The sequence below is a fragment of the Ptychodera flava genome, chromosome 22, assembly GCF_041260155.1.
Source record: "Ptychodera flava strain L36383 chromosome 22, AS_Pfla_20210202, whole genome shotgun sequence".
Lineage (NCBI taxonomy): Eukaryota > Metazoa > Hemichordata > Enteropneusta > Ptychoderidae > Ptychodera > Ptychodera flava.
The window spans coordinates 10,047,297-10,063,014 of NC_091949.1; the positions used below are offsets into that span (position 1 = coordinate 10,047,297).

General features: G+C 36.5%; 1 protein-coding gene across 6 annotated transcripts in view; it reads left to right on the forward strand.

Moving 5' to 3' along the window:
• The window catches only part of LOC139122639 (neuropeptide FF receptor 2-like), a 96,869-nt gene extending 85,755 nt beyond the window's left edge, over positions 1-11,114 (forward strand). For 2 of the 6 annotated variants that reach the window (XM_070688220.1, XM_070688221.1), the window contains exons 4-5: positions 6,150-6,436; positions 7,328-11,114. In XM_070688220.1, the coding sequence (XP_070544321.1) occupies positions 6,150-6,395 (246 nt within the window). In that variant the 3' untranslated portion in view covers positions 6,396-6,436; positions 7,328-11,114. The remainder of the gene's footprint in view (positions 1-6,149; positions 6,437-7,327) is intronic. The other 4 variants (XM_070688219.1, XM_070688218.1, XM_070688215.1 and 1 more) reach the window with 2 other exon arrangements.
• Positions 11,115-15,718: the final 4,604 nt, after the last annotated feature.

Genomic DNA, 15,718 nt, shown 5'->3' on the forward strand with positions numbered 1-15,718 from the left:
TCGTGACTGTCAAATATCACAGTTACTGTCCATTTAAAAAAAAAACTTTCATTCACGTTTTCTAGAGTTTTATAAAGACGAAGGCGCAGGTCCTTCGAGGCCTCGCTCCATTCTGTGCATATCTAGATGTTATTCAGTAGATTTTCGATCGGATTCAAACTCACAACGTGCGGCACCCAGTCACCTAGCGAAGACATCACAGTCAAAACTGCTCGGCCAATCCCCACCCTTAAAGGTATACAATCAACTGTAATCTAAATATGCCCATATATGGTCTAAGGGGCGTATTCAAAATGCCCGTGTGGGGGCTCTGTTTTTAAAAAGCGGCCACCCGCTTACAACGCTCACAGGCAAGCCTTGGCACTTCAATGCCTGGTATGCATGTTTTTTTTACACACACTAAACGTTTTCATATTGTGCTGCGGCATTTTGTAATACTGACGTGTTTTGTAATAACTTACGCAAAATGTAATAAGGGGTATCAGCATTTTGTAATAACTGACGCATTTTGTAATAACGTCTGCAGTATTTTGTAATAAACCAGTCTACGCGTTTTGTAACAAGGGTATCAGCATTTTGTAATAAAAAATTGTCTACGCAAAATGTAACAAGGGTATCAGCATTTTGTAATAATTCGCACTTTGTAATAACTGTTAACGCATTTTGTAATAATTTTAAAAACTTTCCCCAGTTTTAAAGCATTAACAGATATTTTATTGACTTTGGAATGGTATTACAAAGAGTGTGTTTACTCGTTAAGTAAGTACAAAATTTGATCGCTCCCTGACTTCCACTTGAAATTAGACAGACTTAATTTTAGACAGCTGTCAATCAGTATTTTTACCAACTGATCATCTGAGGCAGGTAACGATTTGAGAGAATCATTGGTGTACACAGTCAGTTGATTTATTAAATATAGGATAACGACATTCTTTCTGATGTATTGCAGACAACAAGCAATCAACAGGTAGATACTCAGATAAAAAAATCGTATACTCAGGCAAAAAAATCGTAATATTGCCCTGGCTCTCATGTGTTATTATTTTTTTTTAAACATAACAAGCAAACATGCAAAGAAACAAAAAACACAAAGACTTCTTCGAGTACAGCTCGCCTTCTGAGTCCGGACCTCAGCGTAAAATGTTGTCAGTGCCGAGTCTAGGGTTGCCACTAAAGTTTGCCGATCTCCTCGGTGGCGCATCCAAATTTGTTGCTTGCATAGTCGTTGAATACAGAAATTGCATTCCTTGTTGCCATTTTCGTTCGTTTGCTGTTTACTTGCATCAGAATATCGTCTAACTGTGCCGGTGACAGCTCTGCATGACATTTTTCAGCCATAAGTTGCCGACTGCAAAGTACAACAAGCGAACGACAATTTGTTTTGCACAGAAAGGATGCGCAGTAAGTAAAATGACGTCATCCATGTAATATCAAATGCAGAGGGCATCACATTCGCAGGGGGCATCATCACGTTCTTTTATATGTCACGTGAGTCGTGTTTAACCAATGGCAGTGCACGCTGAATGAGTGGGGTGTAATAAAATATAATAACATAAAATAAATTATTATACATCTGCCTTCGCAAACAATAGAATCGAGCTTCGGTAAAAACGGGCACGTAACGGGCATGCAATAACCCCTTTATATTTGATGATAAACAGTGCGTCATTGAATGGCTCTATATTGAAACTCCATACTGTACTTTGAAAATAACTTCTATCTGGTTAAAGAAACAGAAGTAAATGTATAACGATTGTTGAGAGGTGAAAAATATTATGAGGTAATAACGAAAGTTCACCAAGACGGCACAGTACAAATATGGCACGGCATCGCTGCTCGGCTCGTACATCGAATGTTGGATGAGCGCGCGATGTAAACAAAGATGACGCTTACCCTTAACCCGCTCGCAGTTAAGAGGGCGATGCAGAATATGCCTCTAAAGTGTATGGAATAATGCATCGGAAACGACGGGTGCATATATTCTTGATAAAAAAGGAGATGTACGATAATAATTACTACGAAAATACCGCAAAGTAAGCACTCAGACATTTGTGCAACGCATCGCCCGACGCGCTAAACGCGCGCTAATGACTACATGTATGTGTCTTTATACATTCTTTGCGTTATTTTCGTAATAACCTTAACTATACTGAAGTAATGTAAAGTAAACTAAACTAAAACTAAACTAAACTAAAATAGTCAGAATAATCTGATGTTTTAGTGATTTGACTTGTTCAGCTATTAAAGCGGAAGTATATATGACCTGTTGAGTATGTATGCATGCATGCATGCATGCATGCATGTATGTATGTATGTATGTATGTATGTATGTATGTATGTATGTATGTATGTATGTATGTATGTATGTATGTATGTATGTATGTATGTATGTATGCATGCATGCATGTATGTATGTCTGCATCTATGTGGGTAGGGAGGGAGGAAAGAGTGCCTGAGTATGCATATCTATATATCTATCTGTCTGTCTGTCTGTCTGTCTGTCTGTCTGTCTGTCTGTCTGTCTGTCTATCAATCTTTCTATGGCTGTTATCATTTAATAATAATGGCAGATATTTGGCAGGTATGACCAGTAGGATAGCGAACCAAATGTAGCTTAATCATAGTATTGCAGGGCAGCTTATCCTAGGTCGTTGGCTAGACAAATTTTACCATTGGGCGATAGCGTGAATTCAAAGGAGGAACACAACGGGAAAGAAATAGATCTGAGAAAACAAAACCATGGCTCAGTAGATATGAATTGTCACCTTTTACATACAAGGAAAAGTGGCTGGTCTGTCGATAGAGCTTTATTTTGTCCTTGTCTATGGAATGATTAAAATAAATGATCATTCAGTATTTTAATTGACTGCTTCACGTCAGTGTTTATTTCAGTGTATTTTGATAAATATCGGCTGTCAGCATTGACATATTAACGAGCTCCTCCCATCTTATTACCATAAATTATCGACAATCAACTTTAGAGAAACACATATCATACATGTAGAAGTTGCTTAGAATATTGCAACCTTTTGTACGTTTATTTTCCACTTTAACCCTTTGCACCCCATACCAAGGCCCTGGGGTGGAGTTGACATTTGGAAGTACCATCTAGCATGACGTCTGACTTCTTAAATTAACAAAGACTGTCCCCATACCATTATAATTTTGGAATCATCACACAATACTTTGTGCCAAAAGTATGCAAATTATGGTTACATGACCTCATTAAGTATTCAAAATGGCGGCTAATATATAAAATATTGTATTTTTTCCACATATTTCTTTATTTTCATAGGAATTCCTCATTAATTCATCATTTTTCATCACCAAACCTGTTTTCTATCACGTCAGCATGGACTGCAATGAAATTGTGACAAAGATTTTGAAAAAACACAGATATTTTGTATCATTTCGACCTGCTAAGAGTAATGTAAACAAAGGCTCTGTATAAGTGTTAGGTCAGTCAAAGCATAATGTAACATAACATCCAGCACCTAATATTATGAAATATTTCCCACAGTAAGTATGTATATTTTGAATGACAATGACACACTTGTCCCAAAATATGCTAAAACTGGTCATGTGACCTAATTAGGTATTCAAAATGGCCGCCAACAATATAAATGTATCATTATTTTTACATGTTTTCCAATTTTCGAGTAAAAGATAATCGATATTTTATCATATTCAAATGCATAATCACATTTTAGAGTCCCATTACCATGGACTTTGATGTAAACTTTATACATTATGATAAACTTTACACAGATTTGATAAACCTTACACAGATTTTCTTGTCTTCACTCATAAGTCAAGAATTACACACAGCGCCCTTGAATAGGGGTCAGACAGGTCAAGGTATCCTATTTTATATCTTCTGACTATTGAATTTATCAAACTTTGTCCACATTTACAAGATATTTTTTGAATTGTAGTATTACAATTGCCCCCAAAATATGCAAATACTGGTCACACGACCTCATTAAATATTCAGAATGGCCACCAGTATTCTAAATTGCTTCTCTTTCTGAGAGCATTCTAAAGAATTTATCACTTCCCATTTCTCAATTATGTCTAAATGTATATTAGATTCTGTTGTCTACAACTGATGGTTCCAGGAAAATGTTTGTAACATCATTTTTATGAACTCAATAAAAGCTTCGTTCAAATCACAGTGTACACTAACATTACGATCATTTTGCAAAACTCAGAATTTGATTATTCGAGTTTTGCAAACTTCATCCAATATACATGCAAAAACATAAGAATACACAATTTTATTGTAACCAAAAAACAATATTTATCGTTTATCTTTAGTAAATAAAAGTAAAAATAATGTAGCAACGCCCTAAAAATCAGACCAAACCCCTCAAAATGTCACAAGGGAACCATTTCTGGATAAGGTGGGTTTTGTGGCATGTACATCATTAGTATAATAAAATTAGGTCTTAGAACACAACACTGTCAATGTTGATGATGTCGCTGTCTTTTATCATATTCTGAGCTCTGCATGTCATCTCCAAGCCTTTCTCTTTCCATCCACCAACAGTAACATTGAAGAGAAAAAAATGCAGAACGGTTTGCAGTATATTGTCTTTTCAAAGTACAGTACTGTATGTAAACCTACTAAAACTTCCTCGGTTTGTTTTCTCAATTATAAATCGCATACAATGAATCTCATTCTGTCTTCAATTGCATTTTGACTATCAACTCAGACCCCCTAATGTGGCGTTATTATGATAACCTAGCCTCGGTAGTGAGATATAATATCGACATCATTATATGCTATTACATTTTTGCGTATTCAGAAACCACAAAGCATTTTGAAATACATACAATATCAGCGGATGTTTATAATTATTACAAAATGCGTTAACTTATGTTACAAAACGCGTTTTATAACAAAACGCTGATACCTTATTACAAATCGCGTAAACAATATTTTATTACAAAATGCTGATACCCTTATTACAAAATGCGTAGACCATTTTATTACAAAATGCTGATACCCTTATTACATTTTGCGTAAGTTATTACAAAATGCGTCGTATTACAAAATGCCGCAGTACACATATCATTAACATTCTTGTCCAAGTACAAGGAAATAATAAATATCATGTTTCTGTTACGTAATAGTGTGCCTGACTTTAATTTGGATGTGTGTGAGTCAATAGCCATCTGGTCGTAAAGACATTAATTTGCACCCCAGACTGGTGATAGTACTCTGTCTCAAGGCTTACATGTCAGATACATGTATATTTCGGTGTCAGGTTTTCTGTTGTTTATCCTGTACAAACAATCCAGTCATTAGGTTCCTTCCTGTTAATGATATGAAAACGTTTAGTGTGTGTAAAAAAACATGCATACCAGGCATCGAAGTGGCAAGGCTTGCCTGTAAGCGTTGTAAAATCTGTAATTGGTTAGATTTTCTCTTTCCATGGTAACTGTGGCAAAATTGGAACAGGTGACAGTATACCTTTAAGAAAAAGTGGTTCAACAACCGAGCTAAGTTATAGCTATGTAGAATACACTTTCCGTAAAAACTCTTGTTTTTCTCCAAGTACGCTACTCATAAAAAATGTCTGCGGGGAGCTTGCTTTGAAACTTTCTCCTACTAAACTTCAGCGTGAAAGACCGTTCAAGTGTTTTCCGCCGTATGGCATATACACAGTCCTCTAGAGGGACTGTGGCGTATGATACATCACAGAGGTACGGTGATGTGTCACAGTGGCACTTGAGTGACGTAACTAATGGAATAATACGCGGGTGGTGGGACGGCATCTTGGTGAGAATCCTCGACGGTCAATGAAGTGCGAACACTTGTACGTGTACTACCATAAAATACGTAATACTGACATGTCTGTCATACAAAGGATATACATGTATGCGATCATTAATGTCGCGAGAGAATTTTCTTGGTCGTGGGTATTTCAAAAAGGATGAAATTGTTCAAATTTACTGACTACTGTTATATTAACCGTCATTATTGTCCATCAAATTGATGATGCCGATCAACTTTTAAGTTTTCAGTGCTTAATTTTCACTTCCAAACCTTTTGGTCGGAAAAATAATGATGATTAATCTTTCTCTTTGAATTGTATGTGACGAAATGTTATATTTACACCACATTTTCTCTCTGTTCTCTCTAGATTGACCTGAGCATTCGGAAACACATCGCATTCTTCACTTTGTGGATCGGCTATGCCAACAGCGCGATGAATCCTATCATCTACTGTGGGTTTAACGACAACTTCCGAAAGGGATTCGCCGAGATGTTCACGTTTTCATGGTGTCCAAAATGGCTGACCGGTAACAATGCCGCCAATGACAAGGTGCATAGAGGTCCGTCCTCTTTTGCCAACCCGACGGGGTCTACGAAGGGGACGGTACTGTGAAAGTTCCACGGCAAATACGCACTGTCCTCTCTTTGGCTATCGTACGTTCTTTGCTTCCAAACTCTTTCACCGTCTTCGATGTGTGCGCATCTTGTTAAAGTATATGTTATGGCTTAAAGTAATGCTTCATTGCTTTTAGTGAATCTTTGTTTTACCTATCCTCGCTTTCACCCAGCTTTGCACTTATTACCTTCTGATTGTGTGTGTGGTGTGCGTCCACTAGAATGTCGCAGCATGTGAGGGCGGATTTGGAAACCCCGTTGAGAATGGGTGTCTAGAAACGATACGTTTCGTCAAACCGTAGTTTTTAAAGCCTTTAATAATAGAAGTGTTTCATTTCCCTGAGTAGTTATTTGTAAACTTCAGCACACAGTTAATCAAACATCACTACCTGAAGGCATACAAACAAACGTCCCGCTCTCAAAAAACCCCTTGTCACTTGAGGTATAATGAGATGTAAGGATAGTCAATTTTAGGCGTATTTAGAAACAGTTGTTTGTGTTTCCGATGGCATTCTAATAAAAATACTGACCAATTCAATCATTTTCATAATTATTGCCCCTATATTCCTTAGGATTCTTAGAATTTCCTAGAAATGGATTAATTTCTCAGATGTTAATTTCTTAGAAACTTTTAGAATATAGATTCCTTAGGATTTTCCACAGAAGGGCCTTTGTAATGCATGATAAAAGGTTACGCTACGGCCGAATTGAATTGCGCCTGTTCAGTTTCATTTAGAATTTACCTGACTCCAAAGATGTAGTGGCTGCATAAATTCGCATGACTTCAAGCATAATCTTATCACGTCCAGAATATAATTTTTTGATCAAATGAGTTTTCGTCTATGTATTTCCTGTCAGGGAGCAAATTAATTTAAAGAGTATTTTAGTTAGTTACTTTTAGACAGACTGTACCTTCTTATTCCTCCACAGAAACCCAAGTCGGCAAATGAAGCTAATAGACAAACAGAGACGGAGATGCTGGCCAAAAATGGCAGCAAAGCGTCTACGGTAAATGAACACAACCTGGAGGAGATCCGACTCGGGCAGGCGGACAAACTGCTTGCCGAAGATGCTACCAAGAAGGACAGAAAAAATGAAACTGAGTTAACTCGCAACACGAATCTATATGAAGAAATTCCAGAATCTATAGTCTAATGTAAAGAGTCTGTCATACTTTTTAGCAGTTATATTTTGAAGAAGGATTTAAACTACAAGTTACCGCTATTTTTGGCTGTTGTCATATCTGCTGTATGCTATTGCAGGTACCCTTACCATATATAGCCATAGCCGTTCCGCATTAATATCACTATGATTTACCGTGATATTCACCGCAGTTTATAATTCTATGGTTAGGTGTTTGATTTTAGAGTATAAAAGAACAGAATGTTTTGACAATAGATCGTTCTATATGTAGAAATGATCGCTTATTCTCACGAGATCAATGATACCCTTTGGGTGATTATCATTTATTCTACTAACCTTTCTTGCTTGAGACCTGGAATTAATTATGGTTGGGTTCTTTTTAAAGCACTAAGGGGTACGATTTGCCGCATTTGCTTGTCACAAGCATCGTTACAATTCTTTATCTTCGATTAACTGTAAGGAATTTATACTTCATAACAATATTACGGAAAAGTAGATCATCAATCCGTATGTTCATCAATTTTATGCATACAACTTCAGATGTTCAGGTTTACCTCAAAACTATCTGACAAATAGTTTTTTTGAATAAATCAATGTTAGTTTATGAACCAATCAAAGGTAACATTTCAAGAATTAAAATGAAATAGATGGTTCCGCTGTATTTATTTAACTGAAGTAGTCTAAGTGGACAGTCGGTAATTTTCATATCCTTTAATAGATATAATCTATTGACTTAAGTAATTTTGGATTCAAGGGACTGTTTTGACCTGTAGCTCTTGGTGTATTCTGTGTCTATCACATAATGCTAACTTAGGTAAGTTAACCAGCTTGCATGAAGTTCATTGCCACACAAGTGCTCCTGTTTTATGGGCTGTCACGATAATTTAGTATTTTTTTAAAACTGTTCTTGTGGAACTAAGGAAATAGTTACTTCAAATTAGCCCAACCATACTGCATATAAACGTCCGGTGTATGACGTAACAACTTAGGCATATTTGGTATCCTTTGATCATTTTTCGCATTTTTCTGATCGAAAAATAAAGAAAGTGTTTTGGTTTAGTTGTAGTCACATCAACAAACGTTTTGCAGTTACACAGTCAAGATGTATCATCTTCATATAAGTGATATCTATCTTAGTTACAGTTATATTTAATATCAATGTTTCCTCAAGAAAGATAAAAGGGTTCTTATATAGGAATACGACTTAAGAGGTTGGAACAGTTACTGTTGTACCACAAATGCATTTGCAAACATAAAGCACATGGCTGCAGTTTTTAATTTTCTGTTTCTCGTGGGTTTTTTTGGTTTTGTTTTTTTTTTTGTTCTTTCTAAGCAGGCGTATTCGATAGTCTAGATTTAATAAACTACATAAACCTCCGTAAAAATGTTTCTTCATAAAGTTCCTTTTCAAGAGTTAAAAGATATGATAACGTTGTTTTCCAGCGAGTGAATAATCGATGCAATCTGAAAGACTTATGATTTGCACGATTTCCGGCAGCGAAACTCGTGAACTTTCTACGATTACCCCTGATTTTTTTACTAGGAAATATGTTTGATCTGCCGTTTAAAAACGCTCACATTTGATTTTGAAATGAACAACTCCCGTCAGAACTGAGAGTGATTAATCTGTCGCCTGAACAGTTTACTCGAAAAACAAATGAAATCGTAAACGCTGACACTCCTTTCCCATTACGCTTGGAAAGTCGATCTGGTTTTCCCATGCCTGGGATTTTACCCATAAATGTAAAACTTCTTTACCTTCGTTCTTTGTGTGTGGTTATAGACTTTTTGTATGTCAGAACCATGTTATATACGTATAGAATGTGACAGCTTCTCAGACACGTTGTTAAATTCGACAGGAGTAATGGTTGCAAACAACACAAAGAATTTAATTGCATCATTTTATGCATGTTCACATGTGGATATTTGAGCAGTGAACAATAGAGGCTGTCCCGCCATGTTTGATATCTTAAACCTTTGATACCCAGTCGCTCTGACACAGTTCTCGTTGCCATGATTACCTTCCGATTGTTCAGGAACGATGCAGAGACGTTAAATTTCTCGTATATGCCGTAGTGTTTTCCTTCTTAACGTTTCAAAGTAAAAGCAGAGTAGTGTCTTTGCATCCAAGACTTTGCATCAAAGTTGTCCGATAGTTTTCGACACAGTTGTAATAGTATGTCTCTTCTTATTTCTAGAAATTAAATCATGAGTGTAAAACTTATACCCACATATAAATTACTCTTATAAGTGTATTTGTTAAAATGCCTTGAACATTAAAAAATGCTTATTGCAGATGACATTTACAGTAGTGCTAATTGTCATATTTCATACTATAGTTATAAGCGTAGTCGTTAGTTCACATTATCCTGTATTCAGTGGATTTAAATGATAGTAATTTGTACCGTTGTCTTGCCGAAAACAAAAACGTGTATTTCCAGTCACTGGACCTACTATTAGGCTGATTTAACTGACCCGGAACAATTTTCCTTCACTCACTTCACACTTTTTTAAACATTTTCGATGTTGGGAAATTTTAACACAAAATTAAAAAATAAAGAGTGATTTCGATGAAATCGTGAAAGCTAAAAAGTGCGACTTTCCCTTTAGCGGGTGACTTTGAAGAACCATACGAAAAACACAAATATCTTCCCGGACGCTCCCTTTGTATCAGCAAAACGGATTACAGACCAACTACGAACGGTGTTTGCGAAGATAAGAAAATTAAAATAAATACCACTAGTTACTTGCTGTTTTCGTCGGAGGAATGATACAGGAAATACACGTTTTTACTTTCGGCGTTACTGGTCCTTGGTTATTTGTTTCTAATTTGGAAATGACGCTGATACTCAAAGCGTCTCTTCGTGTGACCTTTGACACTGAAAAGCACCCTCCAATATGGCAGATTCATTCAACAGAAAATATTTCTGAAGTTGTTAGGTATACTCTTAATTCTCTGATTACTGAATTGTGATACATTAAACTGCATTTGTAGACAGTGTACAATAGTTTTGTTTGTGTATTAGATCTTTCTGACCACTTTAAACCCCATGAGGTACTTTCCAGAACACGATGTTCTGTTGTTCGATATACGGGATTGGCTGTTGGAAATTTCTCAGTTTGATGTCGTCAAACATTACAACCAATGTTGAGATAAAAACAATCACAGCTACACATCGAAACTAAATTTTATAATGTTCTGAGATCGTTTGTAGTATTGTCAATAGATTGGTATAAGTTATAAGGTGGTGTATGAATTTGTTAAATAAAAGTCATAGGGTACAATAATGTATACAATGAAGTGCATGATAAAGAGGGTCATGTTGATCACTGATATTTAGAATGGGTTTACCAAAAATGTTTACATGATATTCAACTTCGGACTTTATGCTATGTAATACAGTATAGTTTATATTCAGGGTTTTAAAAAACTTAGGTTTGTGAAGACATCATTGCGCAATGTAAAAACTATCTTTATAGTTGACTGAGCAAGGGTTCTTTCTGAGCTGACTGAAATGGAAGAAATGGTTTGTCTTATTGCTTTGAAATAAATGTTTTTGACTTCTGCTAACAATTAAGCCTATCTGAGACTCGTTTATTTGAATGTTATTTCTTTTATATCTGGTGTACGTAAGCAGTGAATGGGACTCAACTTTCTCTTTATACTTCGATAATTTTAAAGTTCAAAAGGGCCTTGAGAAACCCACTTGACTCGGCAGGGAGCGATAAAAAGGTTACAAAACACATTGATTTTTTAAATCAATGAACATTGTCAGAATCACTTTTCCACATTTTGTCATATGTATTCAGTTGCTTTTTCCTCAGTGATTTGTACAGATTGGACCTGCTTGCAGTTATGTAATTAAAGACTGGCAATTTAACGTTTGCTTCATCTTTCAAAGTAGATAGTACGGACGGATACTACCGTGTTCTGGTACTACTTAGGAAAAAACAAGATAATCTAGATACCACAGATGAATTTAATTTTCTTCAACGGGGACCAGAAAACAACATTATGTTTGTATTCTTGCAAAAATGATAAGTTGGTGTTACAAATGTAAGTGCTCAAGTTCAGTGAGGATAGAGAGAATGTTTGATTCTTACGTCGGGATAGTGAGTGTAAATGTTTATGTTGAGTCGAGGTAGAGTGGGTGTCGATGCTTCGTTTTAGGCTTGATGTCAATAATTGCGTAGCATGTCTGGAATAGTAATGTGCTCATTACCTACAGGCCCCCTGGGTCGAGATGGCTAGGATCTCGATGGTGGAATAAAATGTTTAATAATATCACAGTTAGGACAGGAGAGTGCACATATGTGTTCATATTGGATCAGGATAACACAGTAGTCTTTGTATAGCATATGGTATTCATCTATACCTGGTCAGGATTATAAAGATGACTCCAAATATGCCGGGATATGGTTATGTCTATTTATGTCGGAAGAATGAGGTTTTGTAAAAAAGATAACTTTGACGGCTGAGGCCAAATAATAATTTTACTGAAATAATAAGTGTCAGTAGATCGCCTTAGTAGTTAAGCCCTTTTTCTTTGATTTAGGTCCTATCATTTGTTTTACAAAGAACGTGTGTGGTAACGTGCCGTTGTATTTAATGTGTTTTTTTCTTCTGATCCGAAGTCATGGCATATTATCAGTACCAGATAAATTATAGCATGGTGATCGTTTTTTAATTATCCATATACAGTCTTTACATTCGGATATGTGTAGCATGTTCTTGTTTTTCTCATCTGTATAGAAGTCATATCAGAGCTCTAAATACTGTACCTGCATGGTAGCACACTACAATATGTATGTCCATTATCTTGTAGCAGGTAGACTGCCTGATCAATGTGCACACATTACAAGTTGAAAATAATACAGCATATATTCTAGACTTTACCTGAATATGCTTAATCATTCTGGTTTTGGTCACTTTGACCGAGAAATTGTCGATGTTAAAATGTTCTGTTATAAATAAAATGAGAATAGAATTACATGATGAAGTCTGTGAGTCGCACTCAAAATCTGGACGTGGAAGCTGCTTCTAGCCTTGCAGCTGCACGTTTTTGCAAATATATAAAACACTTAGCAGACCATAAAGCCCCTTAGGTTAAACATGCAAAGGATCGGAGACTTGTAGTGATGCTAAGGAGAAATTCTTGGAATATGGCATTTGATAGGTATAACCCGGTCACTGTGCACACACAGGGAGAAGGGCGCATTTATTTTTTTAAACCTAACATGTTGGCCGAAAAAGTATTTCAAGCCCCAATTATAAAGAAGACCCTTCGCACATTAGGTAACTTCAGCTTAACACATTACGTCTACTTTTATAAGATATAAATAATAATTATCTTCCAGTGTTTGTAGTATCACAATTGCCATACTTACTATGGATGCTTGCTTAGTTATTGCCTCATAGAGTATAGTATAGCATACATACTGTAGTGTCACGATATTTTTGTTTGGGCATTTTTGAACTATATAAATTCAACTTAGCCTATAGTTTTGCTTGCATTTCGATTCTGTCACGGTATGTTTCAAAACAGATTCAATTAAAAATGATTCCTTTTGTCACTCTTTTTGTTTAGTCTTTCGTTTGTTTGTCTTTCTGTTGCAGTCTTTATTACTTGGGTTTTACCCTTCATACATTTCGTTCGGTGAACTATTTTGCGGCATTTGGTTTTGATGTGGATACTGTTTTTTATATAAAATTGGGGTTTTTAGTTATGGCCTATCAAAAGGCCGCTTGGTTTGGATTTCAAACGGAGACTTTATGTTGTTTTTCGGTGATACATATAAATTAATGTATGGGCATTTTAATAACATTTTCCACTACAAGCGTGCTACGGATATGTATTGATGTGTCTCTTTAAACTGTGAATTCAATTTATTTGACCGTCGACCATGTTTGCATCAACTACGCCGACATACATGCCGTACTATAGTGAGTCCGTATTTAACTGGGGAAATTCGCATATTTACTCACGGCTGACTTTTCGCAACTTGATAACTCCACTTCCGTTTCTCACTTGTTCATTCGCTTTTCAATGACTGGCAAGGACAAGGAAACATCAATGCAACGGAAGCCATCTTGAAATAATTAACGTTAACGTAGATGTGGCCGTTAGTGGCGCTATGCATTTGTCGAGCACACAGGGAAACACATCGGTTTAAGGCACTCCATGTGTCTACAGTTTCATTGGTAAGAGAAAGATATAGTCATTTTTCCTGGCCTGACATTAAATCTGCCGGCCGATCGGTCGATCGACGGTAAATAGGATGCATGCTCTGGTGTTCACGTCATTTCATTAAATTAATATAACAATTATAGAAATTACTTGAATACCTCTAAACTTTGGTGAAACATATCCCTCAGCCATCGTGGTAAGGATGCAATCAGTATGTCTCATAAATATAAAGATTGTAACGTATGGTTGTAATTATGACTGAAGGAATGGTGTTCTCCGGAAATAAAGAGGATATATTATACGTGTAGTCTGTTTTATTTATTTGAAAGACGAAACAGTCACACTGTTGATCAAATACTTTGATAACGCTCTGTGTTTATACAAGGTCAGATATTTGCACTAAAATATAACCGTTGGCGCTGATTTCCTTTTTAATTGGCTAAAACATATATACAATACGGGCATATACTAAGTACCAAAACCTAATTTGTTGTTTTATAGTAGTTTCACAGTGGTGCTCCCGGGACAGGAATGTCTGGCTAGTACAGGAATAGTTAACCGAGTGGGAAGCAGTAGTCAAAATAACATTAATTGATGGGTCTATTTCGGTATCAGGTCAGTGTTGTGGCTAGGTCGGACTTGGGGTTTGAGTTACGGCTACAGCTCGAGGTTACGTATGATAGCAATCAAGATACAAACAAACCATGTTATGGTAGAATGCGCCTCGGGGACAGACATTTGGACTCTTAGTTTTTTACAAGTTTTTTTTGATCTATCACTTGCAGAGGTGTTACGGAGGAAATTTGCTCCCCAGAAAACTTTCGGTAAAACAAAGTTCAAGACATTTCCGTTAGCCAACTTCATGAATTTGGACAGTTATGTGTTAATTTGAAACTGTGACAAACATCCACACAGTCATCGACCTGATGTCAACATGTTCAACTTAGCACTTATAAGCAGATGTCAACATAACCAAGTTGAAAGTTCAGGGTAGACATCCGCTTATAACATCTGTTGTTGAATTATTGTAATGAGTTAGAATATGCATTTACAATCAAGTTGAAAAAGTTGCCATCTGTTGCATTTGTAATTAAGTTAAGAATGTATATAGTTAGATGTTAGGTTTGGTATAACAGCTTTTATCTTTTATTTGTAAGCATCTTCATCAAGAAAATCAAGATTTTTATTTGTTATCCACAAGCCACTGCTCTGGTTGATTTCTGGTATCGTGCCCGTAAGACGAATATATTACTAGTAGTGATAAGCGGTGGAGAATCCGGGTATCGATCCCGGTACCTCGCGCAATTTCATTTTTCCCGGAAGGTTAACACAGGAATTGTGGCCATTTTGAATTTCAAATATCAGTAAATGTTAGGTAATTTTTTCACAAGTTCCAAACTTTGCGCGGTGACCCCTGATTTTTATGATCGACTCCTTAAGAGACTACTTGAAGGATTCACTGGGCAAAGTTTGAGCAAATGTTTAAAGCCGCAATTTTCAATCCCAGGTTCTCGCATCAGAGGAGTTCTCCTACCAGTCAAACACTTTGCCAGTACGATGTTTGATTTCTATAACATTTATTACACAAACTGATCTCAACCTTTAAACACCTTTTGCTAATCCTGCTAACAGAGTTTATACAAGCGTTTGATTGACGGTCGGCTCAAATCGCCAACGGTCGTTGATTCAAACCATCAACACTCAAATTTCCTAAAAAATCGTCTTCCACTCGCGTAAAATTTGAATATAACCGCAGATTTCGATCGGCAGCAGCTTTGCGCTGACCGCTTGGCAGTCTGTCTGCGTTTTTGCGGCCGGAGAAAACTAAAAAGTGGCATTTTCTTGAGCGTGTGCCCGCGTGTTGCCTGTTTGGTGTCCACTCACACAATGAACGCCGCCTCAGCTTCGCGTCCTTTTAAAGGGAGGCTCCGCCTTTAAGTCTTACACTTTCGAGCTGCATACTTCCTTCCTTAATGACAACAATATTTTC